General features: G+C 29.7%; 1 protein-coding gene across 1 annotated transcript; it reads right to left on the bottom strand.

The window, feature by feature from the left end:
- Nucleotides 1–22,029: 22,029 nt before the first annotated feature.
- Or74a (Odorant receptor 74a) lies at nt 22,030–23,502 on the bottom strand. The gene is made up of 5 exons (XM_065501963.1): nt 23,141–23,502; nt 22,549–23,074; nt 22,397–22,492; nt 22,149–22,331; nt 22,030–22,080 (listed from the first exon to the last, which is right to left on the bottom strand). The coding sequence occupies exons 1-5, from the start codon at nt 23,500–23,502 to the stop codon at nt 22,030–22,032; spliced, it is 1,218 nt and encodes a 405-aa protein (XP_065358035.1).
- Between the last annotated feature and the right edge of the window lie 904 nt (nt 23,503–24,406).

Genomic DNA, 24,406 nt, shown 5'->3' with positions numbered 1-24,406 from the left:
CCATAAGATTTTATTTTCGATAAAATTATTAATCTATTAATTATTTTCTATTTTTGTTACGAATAAAATTTGTGACACTATTATTAATTGATTAAAAATTTCTTCAAAATTATTTTATGTTATTATCGTGTTTATTATTTGAAAACTAAAATTTAATAATAAATTTTACATTTTTCTGTATGAATAGAATAAAAATTTATTCGAATAAAAATATTCTATGCGATTACATGATCTTTTCAAAAAATTTTGATAATGAGCTAGAATTTTCCAAGTAAAATACAGATTTTGAAATTTTGTTGTATTTTTGTTACGAATAAAATTTTAATCGTTTTTAAATTAATCGACTAACATTTTAAATCTACAATTTTCTTTAATTTTCTACAGGAATGCCGAGATAAACATACAATATTATTTCATAAGCGATACTAAAAAAGTTTGTATTCGTTTAATTTTAATCGAATGATAAAATTTATTTTTTTTTATTTTTCAAAACACATGTTTTCTAAAATGACTAATTTTTTTATAACGACTAAAACACTTATTCGAATAAATTCAGGATCTAATACACATGATTTAACACAGTTTTGATTATTATATATAAAAAATCTTTTAAAAATTGTTTGGACTATTTTTTATTCTTGATATTAATTTGCAAACCAAAATATACATAAAAAATGTTATTTTTTTTGTTGTATGAAACGAAGAAAAATTTATTCAGTTATTAAAATTTATTTATTTATCGATTACATTTTTTTTTGAATAATTCACAGTTATTGTGCTGCGAATAACATTTGTGATACGATTATTAATCGATTAAACATTTCTTGGAAATTATTTTGTGATATTTTTAGTTATCTATTGCATACTAAAGTATAATACAATAGTTGACTTTTTACTGTGTCAATCAAATAAAAATTTATTCGAATAAAATATTCGATGCGTAAAAACATTCATCATAAAATTTTCCAAGAATTATAAGAATATTGTTATATTTTTGTTACGAATAAAATTTTAATTGGTTTTAAATTAATCGACTAACATTTCAATAGTCAAGTTTTCTTTCATTTTCTAGAGCAATGCCGAGATAAACATACAATTTTATTTCATAGGCGATACTAAAAAAATGGTATTCGTTTAACTTTTATCGAATAACAAATTTTTATTTTTCATGATTTAACATTTTTATAAAATATTTGTTTAATTGTTTGTTTTCTAAAATGAATTGTTTTTTATTATGAATAACACATTTATTTGTATAAATTTAATACACGTTTTTTATTACAATTTTGATTATTACATATGAATTTAGCGACATAAATAAAAATATAGAAATTTGATTAGTTTTTTATACGACTAAAATGTTAACCGGTTCAAAAATATTCGAATACAAGTTGTAATCATATGTTTCATCAAACTATTTTCCATGACAAGAAAATTGCAATATTTTAGCATTTTATTTTATATGTGATACGATTAAATTATTAATCGTTTAATAGTAATCGAATAAAACTTTTTATAAATAATTTTTGTGTAGTTTTTCTTAATTATCATTTGTAAACAAAAGTTAATTAAAATTTTTCATTTTGTACAGCGAATTAAAAATTATTCGATTAAATATTTTATTCGAATATTTATATTTAATCAGGTTTTATGTAAATTTTTTTATGCAAATTTGCCGAAAGTAATTTGAATTTCATAAGTGTAATCGATTTTAGTACGAATAAAATTTTAATCGGTTAATATGTATGCTATTTTTATATAATGATATTGAGATAAAATTCTTAATGATAAGATTATAATATATTCGAATTTTATAACATTTTGATTAGGCAATACGTCAAGAAAAATAAAAACTTTGGAATTTCATTTGATTTTTTTTTAAAGAATATAATTTTATTTTATTTAATATTGGTATTCTGGCCCAGATTGAAGGTGATATATATTCGAAAATCCTTCCTGTTTACAAGATAAATTATCAGCCAGTACGACAGTCCCTTTCCACTAGAAATGATTCTCTCTGAAAGACGGTATTATTCAAAATTTTTTTCTATATATTCCATATAGCACAAATTTTGTTTTGCTTATTCTGCATCGCCAAACTAAGAATGTCCTTTCTAAAAAGACATCCTACATATGCAATTTTTAAGTTTTTTGAAATATTTACAATACATGCATTCACTTGCAAGTATTCTCCTAAAAAACTAAGGAAATAGAAGCGGCAAAGTGACTCACATGTCCACAATTTTTTGTCTAGCTTCAACGTCTTCTGTGGGGTGTCGTCAATGAAGTGTAAAGTTTATACTGTGACACTTTGCATTGTTTTTTTTTTTCATTTTCTGAATTGCCAAAAATACGAACACAAAGAAAAAAGTTAAAACTTTTTCTTCATCTAAAAAGTTTTTCTCTACAAATGTATGGGAATTATTTGTATTGTGGGCTTAATGGGTGGTTTGTAAATGCAAATATGTATGGATATGAAGTAAATAATGTATGTAAATGAATACATATTTACCTACATTTACATGTTAACATCATATCTCAGTATATCTTTATAAGGGGTATTTTTTTAGAAGCATAGAACTTTTTGTCGTACCCCCACAAAAAGTAGTCCAAAAGTGTCAAATCACACGAACGAGGTGGCCAATTCACAGGTTCATTTCTTGCGATACTTTAATCATGATCAATAAACAATCACGAATCATTTGAATGTAGCGTTCGTCATTTACGGTATGTTGGATGTTAGAACTGGTTTTGAATTTAAAGACAAATGAGCCGATGATGCCTTCGGCATGTAAACCTCACCAAACAGTGATTTTTTCGGGATGGAAAAAAGTCTCATGAGGATTGAGCTATATCCAAATTGACAATTCAGCTTGTTTACATAACCGTTAAACCAGAAATTAGCCTCTTAGCTGAAGTTAATTTGACTTGACTAAGTGTTCTATCAGTTTGTCGAACAGAGCGCAAATTTTAGAAATAAATTTCTACGATTCATAAGCATTGTTCTGGTGCAAGTCTTTGCATGTCGATTTGCCAAAGTATACTGATAAAAGTCAAACACACTTCATTAGTATGACAGCAAGTTTTACAATTATCCCTATCGGAAGTTCTATACGTCTAAAAAAATCACCCTTTATGATGTTTTCATAAAATATTTGGTACTGGTTAAATTTAAGGAAATAGATACCTGTATAAGTAAGTATGACACACTAAATATTTGTGTTTGTCGGTGAAGACGTGTAAAAAGTCAAGACAGGTTAATTCAATTATTGGTTGCAAGTTGTCGTCTTAAAGAAAAATTCAATTTGTGCTATGTAATCGTATTTTTTTAGTTATACTATTTTGAAAATTGGATATTGTTAGAGGATTTGTAGCATTTTAAATTAAATTTAAAATGTAGATGTAAAAAGTAAATAAATTAGGCCACCACAATCTTCTCTCTTTAGATTATTATTTTTTTATTAGAACAATAAAGTAGGTACACAGAATAGGGTTATGTTTGGAATAGCACATCGGGCAAATTGCCTGCACGGCTTTGCGTGCACATTGGCTGTATTTTGTCTAAATTTTGTCTTTTGTTTTTCGACAACAACTTTCGTCACTCCCATAAACTATTTTCCTAGTTCCAACACAATACTTTGCATGAGCAGGGGTCATACCCCTACTCAATTATCGCGAAAAAATTATCGTAAACTAGTCCAGCATATGATCTGCCACTTCAGAAAACCAAAGCCGATATAAGTCAATGTGTTTGGTTTCACGATCCATACACAATTGACCTCGACCGAAAGCCAGGCTCCAACAACCATCATGCTATGCACACCACAATCTCTTACTACATTTTTCAAGCACCGAGAAAATTACCATAGCTATTAGTTAATGGCTCTGTTTTTTCGGCAACAGCACCTAAATAGTAAGATTTAATTGATTGTACGAACACTAACACAAACATCAGCCATTTAACCAGCAATCTTTGGGTTTTAAACCACTATGTGCTGCCCCAAGGTACCACATCAGGACAGGTCTTAAGGCTACTGATTTCCCGTAGCTGCGAGTCTAATATAAACTCTAGAGCTAAAGACTCCATGCAGCTTCAAGTACTGGGGTCGCCACATATATATGGAAGATCACCAAAATAAACTATGGCCCGAAGAGTTCTGATTTATCGACAATCACATATGTTTTCTGTAAACCCCAAATATTCAAAATTAGGATGACTAACAATAGCTTAGAATAATTTGGATCGAAACTTTGGTCGCCATACTTTCATTATATTTTGGAATATTTTTCAGCAATGAAAATGCGTAGTTCTCTCATGGAGTGCTTCAGTTTTACTAACCCTATTTGGTTGGCAACACTTGACTGCACACATGGCGGTAGATTCAAATCATTAGTGGAATTTGAAACATCCTGAATAATAGTGAGAGCATGATTTATTTTATTACGATTGTACGTATTTTGACTGAATATTTGCGGGATCAGATTAATGGGAGTTGCATCTTTCATACAAAGTAAATATTAATGTTAGAATATCTGGCGAACTATAATTTTGAAAGGCTTTAAACTTAGCATCAATCAATATCTTATCACTGCACGAGGTTTGCCTAAAAATTGGCTTGGTCGGATTAGTGGTTCGACACATTCCATACAATGTATTGGGTTTATGATTTAAAAATGCGGAATTCTTTATAATTTTTAGCTTTTATTTTGAAAGATTTGTAAAATATAAATTTATTCAAAGTATTGGCCATCGTTAGCTATGACCTTTACCCATCTTTCTGGAAACATATAGATTCTGAGCCAAAAAAAACTACTATCTTTTGAGGCCAAGAACGAATACTCTGTTCTGAAGTGAAGAGTGTCCCAGAGAGAGCGTTCTGCATCGATCAAAACAAATAGTGGTTGGACTGGACAAGCTCTGGACAATAAAGCGGATGAGGCAATACTTCCCAACTACTTTTTTCTAAATATTTTTAACTAGTATTGCAACTTGAGGCCGAGCATTGTCATGATGGAAAATTACGGTTTCATATCAGTCCGCATATTCTGATCGCTTTTCGGCCATGGCTCGCTTCAAACGAATCAGTTGCATTCGGTCCATGTTTCCTGTGATGGTCTGGCCAGATTTCAGCAGCTCAAAATGGATTGGACCCATTTGGTCCCACCAAATATAGAGATTCGGCTGGTTGGCCGGGGTTCGCAACAAATGATTTGGTGCAAAAATTATTTTCTTTTATAGCATTCAAGCATCATTTCGGATATGCAAAATCGTCTTTCAATGTCTCTCGGCTTAAATTCGTATGGTACCAAATGTCTATGTTTTTGAATGAATCCTGCTCCCAATGATTTTGCAAGCTCTTGTTGAGTTTGACAATAATCTTCATGGAGTAATTCCTCCAAATCTTTGTCTTCAAACTTTTTTGGCTGGCCTGGGCGATCTTTCTCTGCCGTGCACATTGAGTCCGATGGAACACATTCACCATTAGCTGTGGTGAGCAATTGGTGGCCCTTTTTTCAAATTAAAGAAGTGAAGCAAAACTTCCCACATATGTCGCTTTGTTGGCACAAAATTCGACATTTCCGAAGCAAAAAACATTGTTATTTACACTGTAGTATTCAATAACTAACACCCAGTAACACGAAGTCTGGTTATTTATTAACCAATAGTTATACTGACAGTTTTCATACAAAAACAATTTTAACCGACAGTATAACTATTAGTTAAGGCATAAAGGTAAGTGATAATAAGTGACAAATATATACCCTTCAAAATGACATATAAGTTATTAAAGTCAAAACCGGCTTTCACAATATACGCTATCTGTAGTGAATTTCTCGTTTTCAAGTTATACCTAGTTCCTTGCCACTATTTGCCTAGTGCTGCAAATAGGATGAACTCGATTAGTGGGCAAGGTTCATTCCATAAATAGTTCTAATTAAATACCTGAATAACTACAGCTCAAGCCCCAAAACTTATCCAGTGTTGTTTTGTTATCATTGCACTCAGATGGAATAACAAATTGTTGGATCAATACAGCATGGGCGTGGCAGCTCCCTTACCAAGTAAATAGATATTTTGCAATATCTAGAGAACTGTAGTTTTGAGAATCCTCAAATTTTGGGCATAATACTTTGATGCCAGTCTACGGCGTTAAACTAAAAATAAAGGGGATCATAACAGTGGCCGAGGCCCCTCCCACACTAAGGGAAAAAACGTGCTAAAATCAAGATTTTACGTCCAAAATCAAAGCATTTCAATCTTAATAGTCTGTTAAATGCGAAAATTCTTAATTCGAGAATAAAATCTTATTTTTTTACGATTGCTTAAGATCGTATTTAAGATTGTGTTCTTATTTACAATCTTAAATTAAGAATACATTTTGCAAAATTTAAAAATGTAATCTTAACGAAGTTCTTGATTTGAGATCGGTTTTAAGAACATAGTCTTGTTATAAATCTTAATTTAAGATTGTATTCTTAAATTGTTAAGAATGTAATCTTAATAATTAATATTACACAAATTGAATTAGAATGTCGAAATAAATGTATTATATTTTTATTTATATTTAATGTATTATATTTACATACATATTTATGTATTTAAAAAAAACGCAATACATACTTAAAATTATATCAACTTTGATCTTACATATGTATGTTCTTCCATTATTGATTGGATATAAATGTAAGGGAATGCTAACAAAATCAGAAATTTTAATAACATAAATTTTACTAAGCAAAGAACCAACTTCATAGGCTTGGAAGTGTTTATCGAACTATTTTAAGGATTTGGATGCATTTGATTTGTTGACCACATTTCAGCAATTTCTTTTCATCCAAACGAGATGAGCTTGTATCTAGGATATTGTTGTTGAATGATGCAGCTTTAATAATAATTTTGTAATAAAATCCATAACGAAATTACCTTAAGTTCATTCTCAGTGGGAAAAACTTCGCAAATATCTGTCAAGTATGAAAGTGTATCCTTTCTTCCGGCGTTCTGCTCAGATGATATTGTCCATCAGCCAGCGTCAAGAAATCTTCACTCACAGATATACTTATAAGAAATAGTTCGTCTGAGCTCTGATTTTCTATTATTAATTAAATATTTTGTTCACTTTTTTTAAACACGTCTACTTCGATCAGCGTTTTGCAATTTATAACACAAAAAGCTTTCATTATTGTCAAATTTCTTAAATTCAAAAATACAATCTTAAAATTAAGATTACGTTCTTGATTTTTAGAATGCGTTCTACAAATCAAGAAATTATTCTTAAATTTGAGAACGTAAATCTTTAATTTAAGATTAAAATGTGAAAAATTTTGCAATCTACATTCAGGAATTTTTTTTTTTAAATTTAGATCGTCTATTTCTCTTAGTGCATACAATAGTAATTTTTATCAAATGAGGAGCCGCAGAACAAAAAGGAACTTTTTCGCATTTTTTGAAAAATTGGTTTTTTGATATTTTTATAATATTTGGGTTGAAATCTTCTAGAAGCAATCAAGTTAGGAACATTTTTTTATTAAGTAAATGGGTTCTAAAAAAATTGGAGCTTAACAAAACATACAACACTAGTATAAAACGACAAAAATAATATGGGGCATTTCCTGTCAAATGAACCAACTTTGACACGAAACCAAGGTTAGTTCTATTACATAGTAACTCAGACACAATTTTTCGCCAAGCAGGTGTTTTTTCTTCTCCATGTATCTTATTACTAGGGGGCGGATTTATATGCAAATGCATGTTTTTTCTCGAACGTCCAAATACAATGTAGACTAACTATCTATCCGAATTGCACATGTTGCTGCAAAATGGCATCGATTTGTTAGTGCATATTTTTGCATATTTTATTTATAATGCATATTTTGTTATATTTTACTTCAAAATGCATATAGCATATTATGCCAATTTTTAATAAAAATATAATTTTTTGTCGTTAATGGGCAATACATTATTTCAACAAAATTTTTTTGGTCGAATTTGTTATAGAAATAGCTGTAAATTTTATCGACTAACTTCTTTCGACATTAATTTCTTCATTTCTCTATCAGTAATTGAAAATTATCATTTCAAAACATATTTCTTCAAAAAAGTTTAGTTTTTTTAAGTATCAAAAATTCATTAAATGTGTCGAAAACATTCATATTTGTTTTCATTGCAAATTCGATTTATAAGAAATTTCGTTATCGAAAGATTTAGTAACTTCACCTACACAGTAACTGCTCCTGACAGTCATTTCCAAGCTGTTAACTAGACTGTCGTAAACTAGTGATTTTGGATAATTTAGAGACAAATGCACTACACAATTAAAGTTTAAAGTCCCTACACTATAGATTACATAGAGACACTTAAGTTTTTGACTTCGTATTTAAATATGAATTATATTTAAGTTCTATTTAAATGCGAAAATGAGTTTCTCAGTGCTTTTTTAAATGATACTTAAATGGCCGACGTTGGTCATTTAAATTCTATTTAAGTTTCATAAACTACCATATGTTTTTGACAGCTGACTTTTGTTGTTTGGTTTTTTTTCACTCTATTGTAGTAAAAAAAAACAAACAACAGCGTCTTGCTAAAAAAAGCGTCTTGCAAAAACTACAATTCCGATGCGGGGCAATTGGAGCTTCTTTTGTGCATTTTCCTACCAATAATTTTATTGTTTAATAAACTTTTATTTCTTATTGGGCAAAATGTATCAATTTTTGTTTTGGTTGAACAGCTGTTTTAAGCAAAACTATCGATAAATTTTTGATATTTAGTAGTGCTACCATACTTTTATCTTATTTAAATAAGACAAATTATGTAGCACTGAAAAACTCAAACTGTATTTAAATACAACTTAATTTTAAGTTAAAATTAACTAAATACGTATTTAAATAACAAGTCAAAAACTGGGCATAAGTCTTTAATATATACAATATGGATATCTGATAGATATTTCAAAGACCTTTGCAATGACGTATATAAGACCATAGTAAGTTGGACCTACAATGGGTCAAAATGGGAAAAAAATTTTAAATAACAAATTTTGTTTACCTGGAAATATTTTAAATTTTTATTTTGAATTATAATTTGGTAAAGGATGTATAAGATTCGGCACAGCCGACTAGAGCTCTCTTACTTGTTTTTACATTATTTTTTAACAAAAGGTTCTTTCTGTGATATAAAAATGGTTTTATATCAAACATCCTTAACATTTATTGTGGTGACTTATGGCAGTTAGATGTATCTTTAAAAACTTATTACCATTTTCTGGTTCATGCATATTTTAAAGCAGGTGAAATAAATAAAACTCTATTTCAAAAAGTACCTTTTATTCTGCGGTGAGATTATCAAAATTTTACGTAGTTTCGGATCGAAAAACGTATAAGTTTTCAGCTTCATTTAAATTGATTTATTGTCAATTTTAGTAATAAGAAATAAATGTAATTAACTTTTAATATTTGCTCTTTTTCCTTTCTTGTTTTGATAAATTTCATATCTGAAGTTAAAAAGGATTTGAGATATGTTCATTTATTTGAAAAGTTCTAGACAAATCTATTTCCTTTTCTTTATTACACACAAAATTATTTGTTGAGTTTGTTAAACAATATACATTTCCTGCAACTAAAAAGTAGTTACTCAACTATTTCGAATTTTTGTACATTTGTTTTATTTAAAAGCACAAATTTTGTGCAATAACTAAATTTGATTTCCTTAAAAGTTTTCAAATTCACAACAAATCACTACATATCATTTATTTTTAGCAAGTTGCAATTGTATGAATATTTGTAGAGAAATTGTAGAGCAAAACAGTACGGCATAGTGGGATAGATTCATAATATTTACTTAATCTGCCATTTCTAACTTGCTGAAGCTTTTAGTATAAAATTTCATATAGGTGTAGCCTCTCCTAAGGGGAGTGTGGATGATTCTTTGTCTAAACTTAAATTCGAATACTCCTCTGCTACAGTTTTGTAAAATTTATTTTCAAGTCAATCAAGAGTCAGCCATTTAGATATGGCAGATTAATTTCCAAAATATTTTCATTGTGCCCCACTGTGCAGCTGTGTATTGTAGTTTATTTGTCATTTTGATGGGTGAAGTATATTTATTATAGCGCTTGCAACATGTTGAAAATGATAGTGTGACACATTTGTTAAATGTGTTGTCACTTTTTTTTGAGACCAGAAAAGGCAAATACTTATGTACTTATTTTGATATCCATTAGAAGAAGTTGATAGAGGGCTTTGTAGGTTGTTTAGTTGGTGCGTTTTCAAAAAATTATTGTTGGACATTTTTGTATAGTTCCCATCTAAGTCGTACATTATTGTCCGTAAAATATTCTTTTATATTTTATATACTTACTACTTCACTTTCGCATTCTAAACAACATGTGTATGTACATAAACTAAACTAAAAATTACAATAAATTTTCCCCAAAAAAAAAGTAAACAAAAATATTTGCAACGAAACGAAAAGCTGTACTTAACCTAAAAAAATGTATATGACAAAATTTAAGTTTAGTTTGTTGCTCATTTCTTTGGCCACAAATAAAAACCCAACTCGAACATTTGCTGTGAAGGACATTAATTTCGTTTTCATTTTGTCATGTTTAGTTGTTGGTTGTTTTAACTTCAAATATTTATGATCAAAATTTAAAAATGCATGTCTGTGTAGGAAGGAATACATATTTTCGATGTTCATGTAACACGTTCAAATAATTTTAGTTGTTGTAACAGCTCTAGTAATAGTAACTGTTGTTGTTTTTGTTGGTGTATTGTAATTTTGTGCGGACCATAAACTGAATTTGCACTTTGTTGATAAACTAAACCGCAACGTTTTTATTAAAACCAAAATGAGTAAGTATTTGTATATATAATGTGTAGTATACTTTTGGGCAGTTGTGAAAAGGAATGAGTTCTTTAGCAAAAACTTTTTAAGACAAAAATTATTCACAGATGAAATCTTTCTTTTTTCATAATCATTGAAAATTTGTTTAAATTTCAAGCAGCTTTTTCTCAAGAATATTATTGTAAGAGTCTCTACTGCATCCTTAATTTAATATTTAGTCCAGATTTTGTATTTATTTCCTTTATTCTAACTTAGTATCTCATTATGCTCTTCCCATTAACTTCATGTTACTTCCTCTCTAGTCACACCACTCCCTTAATAGTCTGCACACGCATTTATCGCGTTCCCCATTTGCTGCATTTTCATGTGGCATTATAACATAAAATAACCACAAACTGTATCATGAGTAAACTGCACGTGACTTTTCAAATAGTGAAAAATAGTGTTTCAAAACAAAAATTAAATAAAAACTGTGGTTTTTCAATGGAAATTGTTGCAAGTTTAGTGTTCATGTTACGTGTTCAATGCATTTAAAAAATTTAATTTCTAATTGAAATTTATATAATTTTTAACTAAAATGTTACTGAAATCATTTATTTAATGTTAAAATAGGAAAAATGTTTTAATTAGGGTATGAAATAATTAAATGTAAATAACCAGAAAGAAGCGGTGAAAAAAATGGAAATTCAACTAATCATTGCAATGGAATTGGTCAACCTCACTGCAGTAGAGTAAATTAGTAGCATCGTTAGGACTTCGTAAGGTACTATTTCACACCCGTCAAGTTAACTTGAGCAAGTCTTGAGTTTATAGTATAAAAAAAAAGAAAATCATTCCAATCTGCTCTCTCTCTTTTATAAACTCATGATTTGCTCATGTAGACTTGACGTATGTGAACCAGCACTTAAGACAATTGATTGCAAGCATTTACAGTAGCCCAATAAAGTCTACATACAGGTATTCAAATTAAATTTCTTTCGTTGAAATCTGTATTTGTAAGTTAAAAGTAATGAAATATATTTGTTAAAAAAATAAATTCACACTAAAAAAAATTAAAACAACATCACTTAAGTCGGGTTTAGTAACATTTTAATCATATTCTGTAAACACATTGTCTCTAGAGCAAGCACGGATACAGGTCAAGAATTTTAAATAAAGTTAAATTTATTAAATTTTTTCCTTTTTATACCCTTAACCTTCGTGAGAAGGGTATATATAAGTTTGTCATTCCGTTTGTAATATCCACAATATAATTTTCCGACCCTATAAAGTATATATATTCTGGATCCTTATCCAAAACCCTCAAATTACTTACATTCACGATTCATACATCAATATCTCCGGAATTCTTCCGGCTCGGTTGCTAATTGAAATCGAGAAAATTGGTTTACAAATGGCTGAGATATAAGGATAAAACCAGGACAACCTCGATTTTTTACCTACTTTTGACCTGTATCTGGATTACTAACCCATTAAAATAGACAATATGGATATCTAATTATATATATTTCAAAGACCTTTGCAACGACGTATATCAGACCATAGCAAGTTGGACCTACAATGGGTCAAAATCGCAAAAAAATATTTTTTAACCCGAATTTTTTTTTTGCCAAAATTTTTTTTTTCGCTAAATATTTAAAAAAAAAATTATAATTTAAAAAAAAAAATATTTAAAATTTAAGAAATTTTAAAAAAACAATAGGAAAATTTGTTTTTTTACAAAAAATTAAAAAAAAAAATTTTATTTACGCCCAAAAATATTAGTTTAACAGCCATCTTAGAGTATACCGATCGACTTAGAATCACTTTCTGAGTCGATTAAACGATGTCCATAATCCGTCCGTCTGGCTGGCTGCCCATGTAAACCTTGTATTTCGATAAAGTATGGTACATACAATCGGCCTAAGGACGAAGCCTATTGAAAATGATTGAAATCGGTTCATAATTTCACCTAGCCCCCATACAAATGTCCTCCCGAAATTGGACTTTAGTCGTGATAAATGTTTAATTCATATTTCGCCCCAAATAATTTTATATATACGGAAACATAACACTATGCAACAAATGAAGACTTTTGGAAAAACACAAGATCAAATTTCGCCCCAAATAATTTTATCATTGGCTTAGTGTAGGGTATTATATTGTCGTGGTTGTCCGACCATACTTTCTTAATTGTTTTAGTATTGAAAATGGGCAATATCAATCCATGAATGCTACTAGCCCCCAGACAAATGTCCCCCGCAATACTCCTTGAGCCAATTAAAATTTTGTACAAATGTCACAGAGAGCGTTCTGCTTTTATCGAAACAAATAGTAGTCGGATGGGACTCCCGTCTGGACTGCAATGCGAGTGAGACAAAACCTTGCAACCATTTTATTCTAGTATTTTTTGCGACATGTGGCCGAGTGTTGTCATGATGGAATATTACAGTTTCATATCTGACCGCATATTCAGGACATTTGTCTGTCAATGCCGACTTCAAACGATTCAGTTACGTTCGGTACTCCTTCCCTTTGATGTTCTGGTCAGATTTCAGCAGCGCATAGCCTAGAACCCTTTTGCTCCCACCATATACATAGAATTACCTTAGCACCATGGATATTTGGCTTTGGATTTTACAGTCCCATCGGATTATCGTAATGGATTAATTTTTCATTGCAAGTAATGATTCGGTAATGAAACCACCCCAGACTCGCATCTGCCCACCCCAGATAAAAATTTGGAAAGTCGCAGAAAGATTTTTTTTGGATATGTAGAGTGTTCCGTTAAGAGATTCCAGTGCCCTAGAACATTAATCATGGGGTTTTTGGAACCCAACAAGTTAATAAAATATTCCAATGTCAATCGTACAACGGAGCACATGTAATGTTTGGTTTTAAAAACGGTTTACAAACTAAAATAAAGGAGTCAAATCCGCAAGCCATTTTGGTTCATTGTTTATCCGATAGGCTAAACTTAGTAATTGTGGATTCGTGTTCACACATACATATGTATCATGAGCGCAAACATTCTTAGCATAGAGACTTTATGCATTTCGAAACCAGAAAATAATAATGATTTAAAAAGCCTAAGCCAAGCTCTTCAAATTAAACAGTATAAAATAAACAGCCTTTGCAGAACTAGATGGAGTTGTAGATATGAAAATTGTAAGTCAGTAATTAAAAATTACGCTGTAACTAAAAGTGATATTGAAGATTTTTCTATAGAATCAACATTAGGTGAAAGTTAAAATCTGGATTTGCCGGATTCTATTCCTTCAGTTGATTACTGCAAGTTAAATATATATAATAGATAGCTTCATTTTTAATATCGAATACTGATTCCAAAACATTCCATTACCTAAAGCTGTTAACAATTTCTTTAAATTAGTTTTGGATGGCGCCGATGAATTCATTATTAATTACAAACATGTTTTGCAAATTGTTTCTGATTCTATGAAAGCTGAAGCACTAGTACTAGTTTAAACATATATTCAGCGAAAAACAATTAAACTTTGATATGATAAATTATTTTGAGTAATTTTTTTGTTTCAGTTTTTTTCTAGTTTCCGCTCTTTATTTCTCTATGAATTTAGTTTTGTTTTAATAAAAAATTATTTTTTTTATAAAAAAAATTGTTTATTTTTACTATTTGGGAAGGGCACTTGCCCACCCCAGAGTAATAGTCTAGCTACGCTTATGCGCACGTTGGACTGATGGAACACATTACCATAAGCTTTGGTGAGCACACCGATTTTTCAAATTAAAGAAGTAAAGCTAAACTTCCCGCATAGGCCAAATATTACAGTATAATATTCTGGGATTTTACCATTTACGTAAAATACTGAAATTTTTGGATAATTCAAAACACATTTGCTTTAATATCATGCAATATTGCTCTTTATGTAACTTCATTTGTATTTTCCTAATATGTATCAATATGTGGTTTATTTCGCCTCCCATTTAATTTATTCATTCACCACTAACACCTCAGCTCTGTCACCACCGAATTGGTAAAATCACCAACACCATCACAGTGCCCGACCCACATAAACATCAACAAGGAACCTCCCGGTATAATGTGTGAAACATTTACAATTATGGCAGCCATTTCCTTTACACACTCAAACATACACATACACATATACTCACTTAAATAATCGCGAAATTTCCAACAGTTAACCCAGTAGTCAATGTATTCTTTATAGATAGTAAATGTCACTAATGCATTAGTGCATTAGACATTATAATGTCTGATTACTTGGCTGACTACAATTTATATATTTTGAATCATTTGACAAGTATGAGCTCTTTGTAGTGCACTTGTCAATTGATTACTCTACATATCCCAAGTAGCCTAGCGTGAAGACAATTGTCACCTAAGTGTCTCTAAGTAATCTATTGTGTAGACACTTTAACTGTTTATTATACCCACCATTAAACAAGTAAAAAAGTATGGTCGGTCAAGCCCGACTATATAATACCCTATACCAAGTAAATGAGCAAACAGATTTTTCTTTTAAAATATCAATAATTTATATTCGTGAGTGATTTTCGAAATGGGCCTTATATGGGAGCTATGACCAATTATGAATTTTGTATATATAAAACTTATTTGGAGCTAAATTTGTGTAGATACATATATAAATTAAACATTTATGACCGATAAAGTCCAATTTCGGAAGGACATTTGTATGGGGGCTAGGTGAAATAATGGACCGATTTCAGCCAGTTTCAACAGACTTGGTCCTAGGGCCGAAAAAATTTTATGTACCAAATTTTATAGAAATATCTTCAAAATTGCGACCTGTACTTTGGGCACAAGGTTTACATGGACAGACGGACGGACGGACGGACGGACGGACGGACATCGTTTAATCGACTCAGAAAGTGAGTCTAAGTCGATCGGTATACTTTAAGGTGGGTGTTAGACCAATATTTTTGGGCGTTACATCTGCACAAACGCGTTATACCCTCCCCACTATGGTGGTGTAGGGTATAAAAAGATGGGGGTGTATTGATATTGTCATTCCGTTTGTAAAACTTGAAAATATTTGTCGCAAACCCCCATTAGCATATATAATGGGGGTCTTTATAAGATTCTAAGATGATCTAGCTATGTCCATTCCGTTGTCTGTCTGTTGAAAACATGATTTTCCACAAATACACTCTGCTTATAATGTTTGTTTGGTATAGAAAATTTGCAATATGATTTCACGTAACCGCCATACACATTTAACCCGGGAATACTGTTTGAGCAGTCGTAAATATGTTGATATGTTGATTATTTTACCCATCAGAAGTAATATATTGGAGAGTTGTCAGAGGAAGATTTATTTACAAGCAATAGGTGATTGGACTGGATATTGATAAAGTTACCAGTTAGGTAGCTAGTAAGGAAACTGACTCTATGTAATCGATATGTGAATCCAGGTCCAACTTTGGACCTGCTATCAAGCAGCTTCATTGCAATCCAAAAGGGTCTACCCCCTGCTTGGAACATGCATGTCTTAAAATGGCGGCATGAAATAATCCCCCAAAAATAAAATGAAATAACCCCCCAAAAATTAGTACAGAGAGCAACAACAACGATTTTTGGGGGGTTATTTAATTTTTTGGGGTATTATTTCATATTTTAATATATAAAGAAAACTTAAAATCTGTAAATTATGTCCCGATATATTAACAACATGTATTTACAATTCACAAAAAAAAAATTTAACTGATAATTTCGCAGAGTTAAGATCATGATAATTTCACAGTGCAAAGAAAGTTGTAAAGAATAAAAATAAATTTTGAAATTGAAACTGGGTTCACAATGACTATTTTTGGTTCAGAATGTCAAAAAGTCGGTATACAATAGTACCAGTAGTAAATAAGAGTACAGGAATAAAACTCGCCAGGCAAGAGTAAGTATGATAACAGCTGGTAACTGCTTACTTGCTTGTTATTTGTTAAAGGCTCTTAATATAATTAAAGATGAATGCGAAGATCTTGGAGAAATATTAAGGGCCATACCTCTGCAATGAGCTTAACAATATTTGAGTTGTATGTTAGTAAGTAAAAAAATATTGTTTTTTTATCTCTAAATTTCTAATGGTGTTTGAAAATACTTTCCGAGGAAGCAATTCAATTTATTTCCTCATATTTAAATAAATAAAAATTAAAAAGATTTATTTTCATAGGAAATTTGTATACTTGGTCTGCTTTAACTTTTTTAATAAGATCTATAAGGTTTAACTTGAAACAAGTTTAGTTGAAATATTGATTTGTAAATTATTAAAATCGCGCAATTTTTTATTTTTTACACAATTTTTCGCCTGCGCTTGATTACAAAATATTACACTAATTCAGAATATATTTACAAATCAATATTTTAACAAATCTCATTAAACCCAAATATATTTCGTATTCAAATATAGTTTATTTATTTATAAAACAATTTATTTTATTATAAAACAATAAAAAAGTTCAAAAAGTCTTACTAGTTTAAAACTTTTTTGTGAAAAACAAAAAAAAATGTGTTTAAACTAGCGGACCTAATAGCAGACCGTTTGCATCCCCCAATTGTTTTTGATCACCTTCACTGTGTTTGGGGACTTATTTCATTTTAAAAATTGGGGTTCTATTTCATATGAAATAAGACCCCAATAATGGGGTGTTATTTCATTTCTGTTTGGGGTATTATTTCATTTCATTGGGGTCTTATTTCATTTTCAAAATTGGGGTTTTATTGTATATGAAATAAGGCCCCAAATTTTGGGGGGTTATTTCATTTTATTTTTGGGGTGTTATTTAGTGGGGGGTTATTTCATGCCGCGCTTAAAATAACTAGTCACATAACTACTCATGTAACTAGTTATCACCCTAAATGATAGATAAAATCTCTAGTTCGGGACAGTCACCCAGAACTGTTGGGTTCTGTGTGTGTCATTGTAGAAACCACTAACTCATGCATACACGAACTCACACATCACTTACACATACGTTTTTAAATATGCCGTTAAAATTATTGTTGGCAAAAAAAGCCGTTTTTGGCAAACTTTTTAATGTTTTTTTATTGTATTATTTTTTTATTATTATTATTTTTAAAAACGAAGCCATATTGTGTGGCAGCCAAGCCAGCTCTTTTCTTTTAAAAAAGCTAAATTTTCTGCAAATATTTAAATTTGTATGAGTGTTTGTAATATGTATTTACTTAAAATTTAAAAATATTTTCAAATTTAGTGCAATGCATACAAGCGACTTTAAGTATAAGTTATAGTATGTGTGTATGTTGCTACTTGAATTTTATTAACAATTTAACTTTATATATTTTTTCCTTTTTTTTTGCAGGATATTTTATTTCCTTTGATGTGCGATTTTCATAATTTAAATGGTAAGTAGTTTCGCTGGTTACTTGAACATTTTAGAATGTGTTTTATTGAAAAAAAACTCAATAATAAAAATACTTTAAGTGGCGTATTTAAATAAATGTTAAATATGTTTAAAAAGTTTAGTAACAATATCAGGTTATTAAGTAAGAGAACTACCAAAATATACTTCAAAAAAAATATTAAAAAAATCTTTTGTTAAAAAAAAATGTTTGTGAAAAAATCGAGTCACGGTTTTTTGCTTACATATCAACCATTTGTATGCCGATTTTCTCAATTTTAAATAGCAATATAAGTTGGACAATAGAGGATATATTTATTATTTGGTGGTTTCGGAAAGTTGATTTCAAAATACAGACGGACATGGCTATATCGACTCTACTATCTATAACAATACAGAATATATCTAATTTATGTCAGCCACGTACCCACGGAATTTAAGAAAATTTACCCCCCAAATGGAAATTTTTAATATAAAAATGGATTTTCTTTTCCCTTTAAAATAAAAGAATTTAAATTTGTTTGAAATTAAAATTTCTAAAGCAAATTTAATATATATGTGTGTCCGTTTTTTTGTTGAAACAAAACGGCAACTTAAATTAGAATAAAATTAAACAAATTATTTATAATAAATCGTTATCTATGTTCCGGAAAACATTTTTCTACAATACGACTTGTCATTTATGATCAGTGTACCCCGAAAATTATCATTAATTAATGACGCTTGAATAACGATACCAAATTATCCAAATTTACTCGCGTAACTTATAGACGAATGTCTTAATGCAAAATTGTGTTCACTTTGGTTTTGTAAAAAGAAAATATTGGGAAAAATTTAGTTTTTCTCAATAATTTGTTAATAGGCCAATAATTTTTACCATAACACAATTTTACTAAAATAATTTAACAATATTACGACCCTTATGAACTTTAAAGATTTCGGGAAAAACTAAAATTTTGACAATGATCGTATTCGATTAAAAAAAACATTGAAAGAACCCAATTTAATTATGAATTTTAGTTAAAGTATCTTTAAATTTAAGAAAACAACTATCAAATGTCAAATTTTTCATTATTGTATCGTATAAATCAGGCTGAATTTGACCAATGGCTTATTCGCATATAACTGTGACTTAAGAAGGCCCCACAAGAAAAGTCCAACGGAGTCAAATCGCATGATCTCGGCGAGGAGTTCATATCATTTCCACATGAGGTGACCGCGCCATCAAATCGCTCGTGCAGAATGTCTAATGTGGAATGTACTGTGTAGCTCGTTTCGCGCGAAGCGCTCGGAACTTTGCCTGAACAGAACACCCATTTTGATAAAATAGTTTTATTATTTGTTAAATCCTATGTACGTCCATGGTTATTTGGCAAAACAAACTGAATAAATGACAGATTCCACAGGTTCCACAGTTTGGAAGACCCAATATCTCGTGCTGCCGATAATCGCACCTCCATTTGTGGGGCTTATTAGGTAGATACTGTTTCATAAAGTGTGATATTTTTTCAGCACACATCTGTTCCATAGGAAGTGTTCTTAATTCGAATGTTCCCTGGATAAATGTTTTCCATTGTCGTTGAAATAAAGGAATCTACGAATAGCTTCAAATGTGTTAAGAATTTTGTTATTGGTTCAAACTCAGTAAACGCGAGTATTGCGATATCTTCAGACAGAAACGTATAATAATATTCCTAGAAACTCTCTAAGCTCTATTGCAGTCACGTTCAAAGGTTTTACTACGTTATTTTAAATGGAATAAAGATAATATTCCTTTACGATTCCCTAAATGAAATGTGATTTGAATAAATGATGGAAAATAGCGTAGGGAGTATTCTTATCTCTTAATTCTTGAAAGTAAGTGGTGTGTACAAGAAAATCAGTCTGATCGGAATTCAAAACCAAGTTATTTGCCTTCCAAACAAGACCCTGTATTGATGCTCGGCGACTTGCTTGACTTGTTGATGGAAATGGAACTTGCGGAAATTGGCCAGATGCAGGGGTTTCATTTACAGTTGTTGGTTCTTCTACGAGGGGATCGTCATCATAATCATTGTTGTCTTCCTCCAAGGAAACGTCAAGATTTTGCAACAAATCCCTTCGATTTTCGTAAAAACACTCATCCTCTTCTACATCAGACTGATCTAGATTATCATCAGATCTTTCTCCTTCATTGATTTCAGCTAGATATTCCTCAATTTGCTTTGGAGTTAAAAAGGACATCTAAAATCAAATTAAATAGTACATGTTGCAGATCTGCAACATTTATAAATTGACAAAATTCGGAAAATCACAAAAGCTTTCTTTTAAAATAAAGTAGCTGTATTTAGTATAAATATTATGATATGTAAAAAATTACATTTGAAAATTAAGAAATCACACAAAACTGAAAATTGTTAATTAAAGTATTATTTTTAATAGTCTTAAACAATTAAATTGTTTGCATAAATAAAAATTATATTTATTTCTTTTTTTTAATTTGAAAAATTTAGCTGCGATTAATAAATAAAAATCGAAAAAAATTTGGAGCCTTTTTAAACCACACAATTATGTTGTATTGTGGTTCCAGTAGTACAAATTTTAAATTCTGTGGAGAAGTTTTTTTTTTACAATTTCTTTGTAAAATTGTGAATTTTTTAAAGGTAATTTATGATAACTCAAAAAGGGTTATTCCGATTTTATTAAAGTAAATTTAGAACAATTTAGATTTACATAGCATTTAATCCGTTTATAAATTGCGGATTAATTTAAAAAACTCATGAAAAAACAGAAATTATTCAGGCTTATTACTTTATCGCAAACCTTTATACAATAGCAACAATATGAGATATCGATCATAAAAATGGATGGATTATTTTCGAATTTATTCCCAATTAAGTGAATTCGCTCATTTACACTTTAAGTGTAAATTTTACATGCGTTTTGTTATTGTAAAAAAAATTTTAACAAAAACAAAACACATGTAAAATTTACACTCAAAGTACACGCTTATAAGCACATACAATTTTCTGAAAATAAGGGAATTCACTTAATTGTGTATAAATTCGAAAATAATGCATCGATTTTTATGGTCTATATCTCATTTTGTTAGTCAATAATATCGCAATCTTTTTGAGTTATGTTAAATTATGTGGAGAAATATCTAAAAATATTAACAATTTTAGAAAAAAAAAATTAAAAAAAACAATCTATCCATAGACTTGAAAAATTTTATCATTTTGGTACTTAGGTAAACATGATGCATCAAATCTATATGGTTGTTGGTGAAGCCTTTTTTTACTATTGACCTGTGTAATTAGAATTAAAAGATATTTTTTTCATCGTAATCGCTATTATAAAAAATTGCGATTAAATGCTATCCCTAGTGTTTACTGAATATGGGCAAAATCGGAATATGATATAAACAAAAAATAAATGTTTCAAAACCTGTCTATATTTATAACAAATAAAGATTATTATTTTTTTCGATAATTTTCCAAGAAATTGTTTTTTGATTTTTAACATTACCCAGTAAGCTCCAAACACCCAAAAATTCAAGCACTTGAACATTTTGTTGGAATTTCACTTGAATGCAAATGTAATTATATTTTAAATATGAAAAATATTTGAAAAATTAAATATTATTCAAACCAAAAGCATATGGCTTAAATTTATGTTTGCTTTTTACTGGAGAATGCTATTGAAATAAAGTGTAATACAACTGTAATTCAATTGTTTGACTATAACTCAAGGCTTGATTTACATTTGCTTTCAACTTGAATTCCAGTAAAAATGCTTATTGGGCAGGAACACATTTCTGTGAAATTTTTTGAAATTAACACATTTTAATAATTTTCTTAACGTAAAGAAATCAAAAATGTAAAATATGAGCCAGCTCCCTGTAAAATCTGAAAATGAAAAAAAATTAAAAACTGAATAAAATTAAATTAATGACAATTTAAAGCTATACACTTACCGCAACAACAGAAACCAAAGAAACATTAAAGAAGTTCAAGCCAGTAAAATGAAAAGGATTGCGATTGGTGACTATAGATAATGTAACGAATTTCATTAAATGAACATTTTCTGCTGAATTCAAGGAACGCTCAATTACGGTTTCCCATTTGGACTCATAATACATGGAACTTAGTTGATCGGTCTGGCAAAAAAAAAACAAATGAATAAATAAAAAAAAATTAAAACAATTTTAGAGAAAATACTTACCGTGCTTATAATAGTAGAGCCCAATTGACCAAAGGCCAGAATTTCTTGAATTTTCCCTATAGCCCAAAAGGCATAACCAATGCTATTAACAGGGCTCTGAAATATATTTTTATTAAAATGTAAATATTGTTTTTATATTAGATTTATCTCACCGTATAGACCTTAAAACCCAAGGCACACAACGATATGGCACTAAACGAAAACATAACAAATATACGAAACGAAAATTCATCTTGTATCTCGCGGGCAAATTTATTTAATCTCAAGTTTTCCTTTAACGTTTCCATTAACAATCGCTCATATTTCTGAACAATATTGGTATTGGTATTACTCTTCAACAATGTATCCAGTTTGTTATTGAACGATTCACGCATCATTATATAACGACCGTTCAGATTAAATATTAAAAGGCCCAACATGTTGCCTTCTCCAAACATCATGGTGGTGACTATGAAACCCACCCAAATGTTACTCATTAGCAGAATAAAAAAGATGTAGAAATTATTCTTGTAGTCCACGGGTGGTATCATTTTGTAGAGCAGTTCTCTTTTATTGGTGGACAAGACATAGACCGCAGTGACAATGTATGAGTTTAGAGCCAAGAAATAGAGCAGAGAAAATGTTAGAATTGGCCAAATTTGACGTTTGATTTTGTTGAAGAGCTGGGAGTTCACTGATCTATTTAGAAGATGAAAAGGAGAAGGAAGAATTAAAGATATTAAATTTTCTCTCAGGTTTACTTACTCTTCTATATAAATTTCCGCATAAAATTTCTTCAGTAATCTCTTAAAATCATGTTTTCTCCAACCCAACGAGAAGGCTCGTAAATGTAGTTCTATCAGCACCAGATACGTAGGTACTCCCGTTAACATTTCATCCAAATTATTAAAATACACACCCAAATATCTAAACTCAGCATCGTTGTGCACTACAAAAGTTACAAAACCCAAAAACCACAAGAAACGATCAAACAAATGAAACCAATAGGGTGCATTATCCTCCAAGGGCCAACAGATTATATTAGTCCAACGATACAGTTTAAGAGACCAATTCAAAGGTACATGTTTGCCATTGGGCAAACGTGGTCTATACAAAATGTTGACCATAACCAAAGAAACTTGTAGTTGGTGGCAAGAGCAATAAAACGTTTTTAGAGGATTTTTGGAAAATATTAAGGATTTTATATGAGATTTTCTTGTTGTTTATTGAAAACAAAATTTGATATTAAAAATTTATACTTTCGTGCATTTTATTATTTAGAAATTGGAAAAGTTCAACAATTTGAGGTAAAAGTTTTCATAATTTGTTTATGTTTTTGTTTTCATTAGCAATTAAGTTATTATTTCGTTATGATTGCTCTATTAGTTTGGTATCAATAATATTTGGGCTTCAGTGACAAAAATAGACAAAACAATTTGTGTAGTTATTATTCGTTCAATAATTTACACTTTACACTCTGGTGCAAGCGAATAATCGTTAAAAGGTTTAACGAATAATTTTTATTCCTTAAAGAATTTAAAAGATTCTATCTTAAGTTGTGCAATTTGTTTTAAGCAAATTATTTGAATAAATGTTTTCATTTAATAAGCAATTCCAACAAATCACCAATTTAGCTAAGGTCTTAAAAATATTTTGGACAATTAATAACTAGGAATTATTCGAATAAATTTTATTTACACTTCAAAAGTTACCATTTCAATATCTTGTATCTTCACTAACATATTGGGTGCAATAAAAAGATACATTTAGACGAATAATCGTTAAAAATTATTCGAATATTTTTTATTCGTTAAAGTTTTTTCTTTTAAAAATGTGTATTTTTCAAAAATTTATTTGCATTTTTATCACATAACTAATTTTATATGACCTTGTCTAAATGCAAGTAATTTTTACTTTATTCGTTGTTACCAAATTATTCGAATTATTTATATTCGTTAAAAAATGCTTATTTTATGACCAACTAATTATTCGGCGAACATTTGCCAAATTTTTTTGACGAATAATTGTTAC

This window comes from Calliphora vicina, chromosome 2 (genome assembly GCF_958450345.1).
Source record: "Calliphora vicina chromosome 2, idCalVici1.1, whole genome shotgun sequence".
NCBI lineage: Eukaryota > Metazoa > Arthropoda > Insecta > Diptera > Calliphoridae > Calliphora > Calliphora vicina.
The sequence above is the reverse complement of the archived record's forward strand: the minus strand, read 5'-3'. Positions and strand labels throughout refer to the sequence as shown.

Bases quoted from the DNA above. Each gene is read 5' to 3' on its own strand.
- Or74a (XM_065501963.1), bottom strand. From the start codon at position 23,502: ATGGTCAACATTTTGTATAGACCACGTTTGCCCAATGGCAAACATGTA. The intron at 23,075-23,140 runs GTAAGTAAACCT...TCTTCTAAATAG, and splicing joins GCGGAAATTTATATAGAAGA to ATCAGTGAACTCCCAGCTCT. The intron at 22,493-22,548 runs GTGAGATAAATC...AATATATTTCAG, and splicing joins TGGGTTTTAAGGTCTATACG to AGCCCTGTTAATAGCATTGG.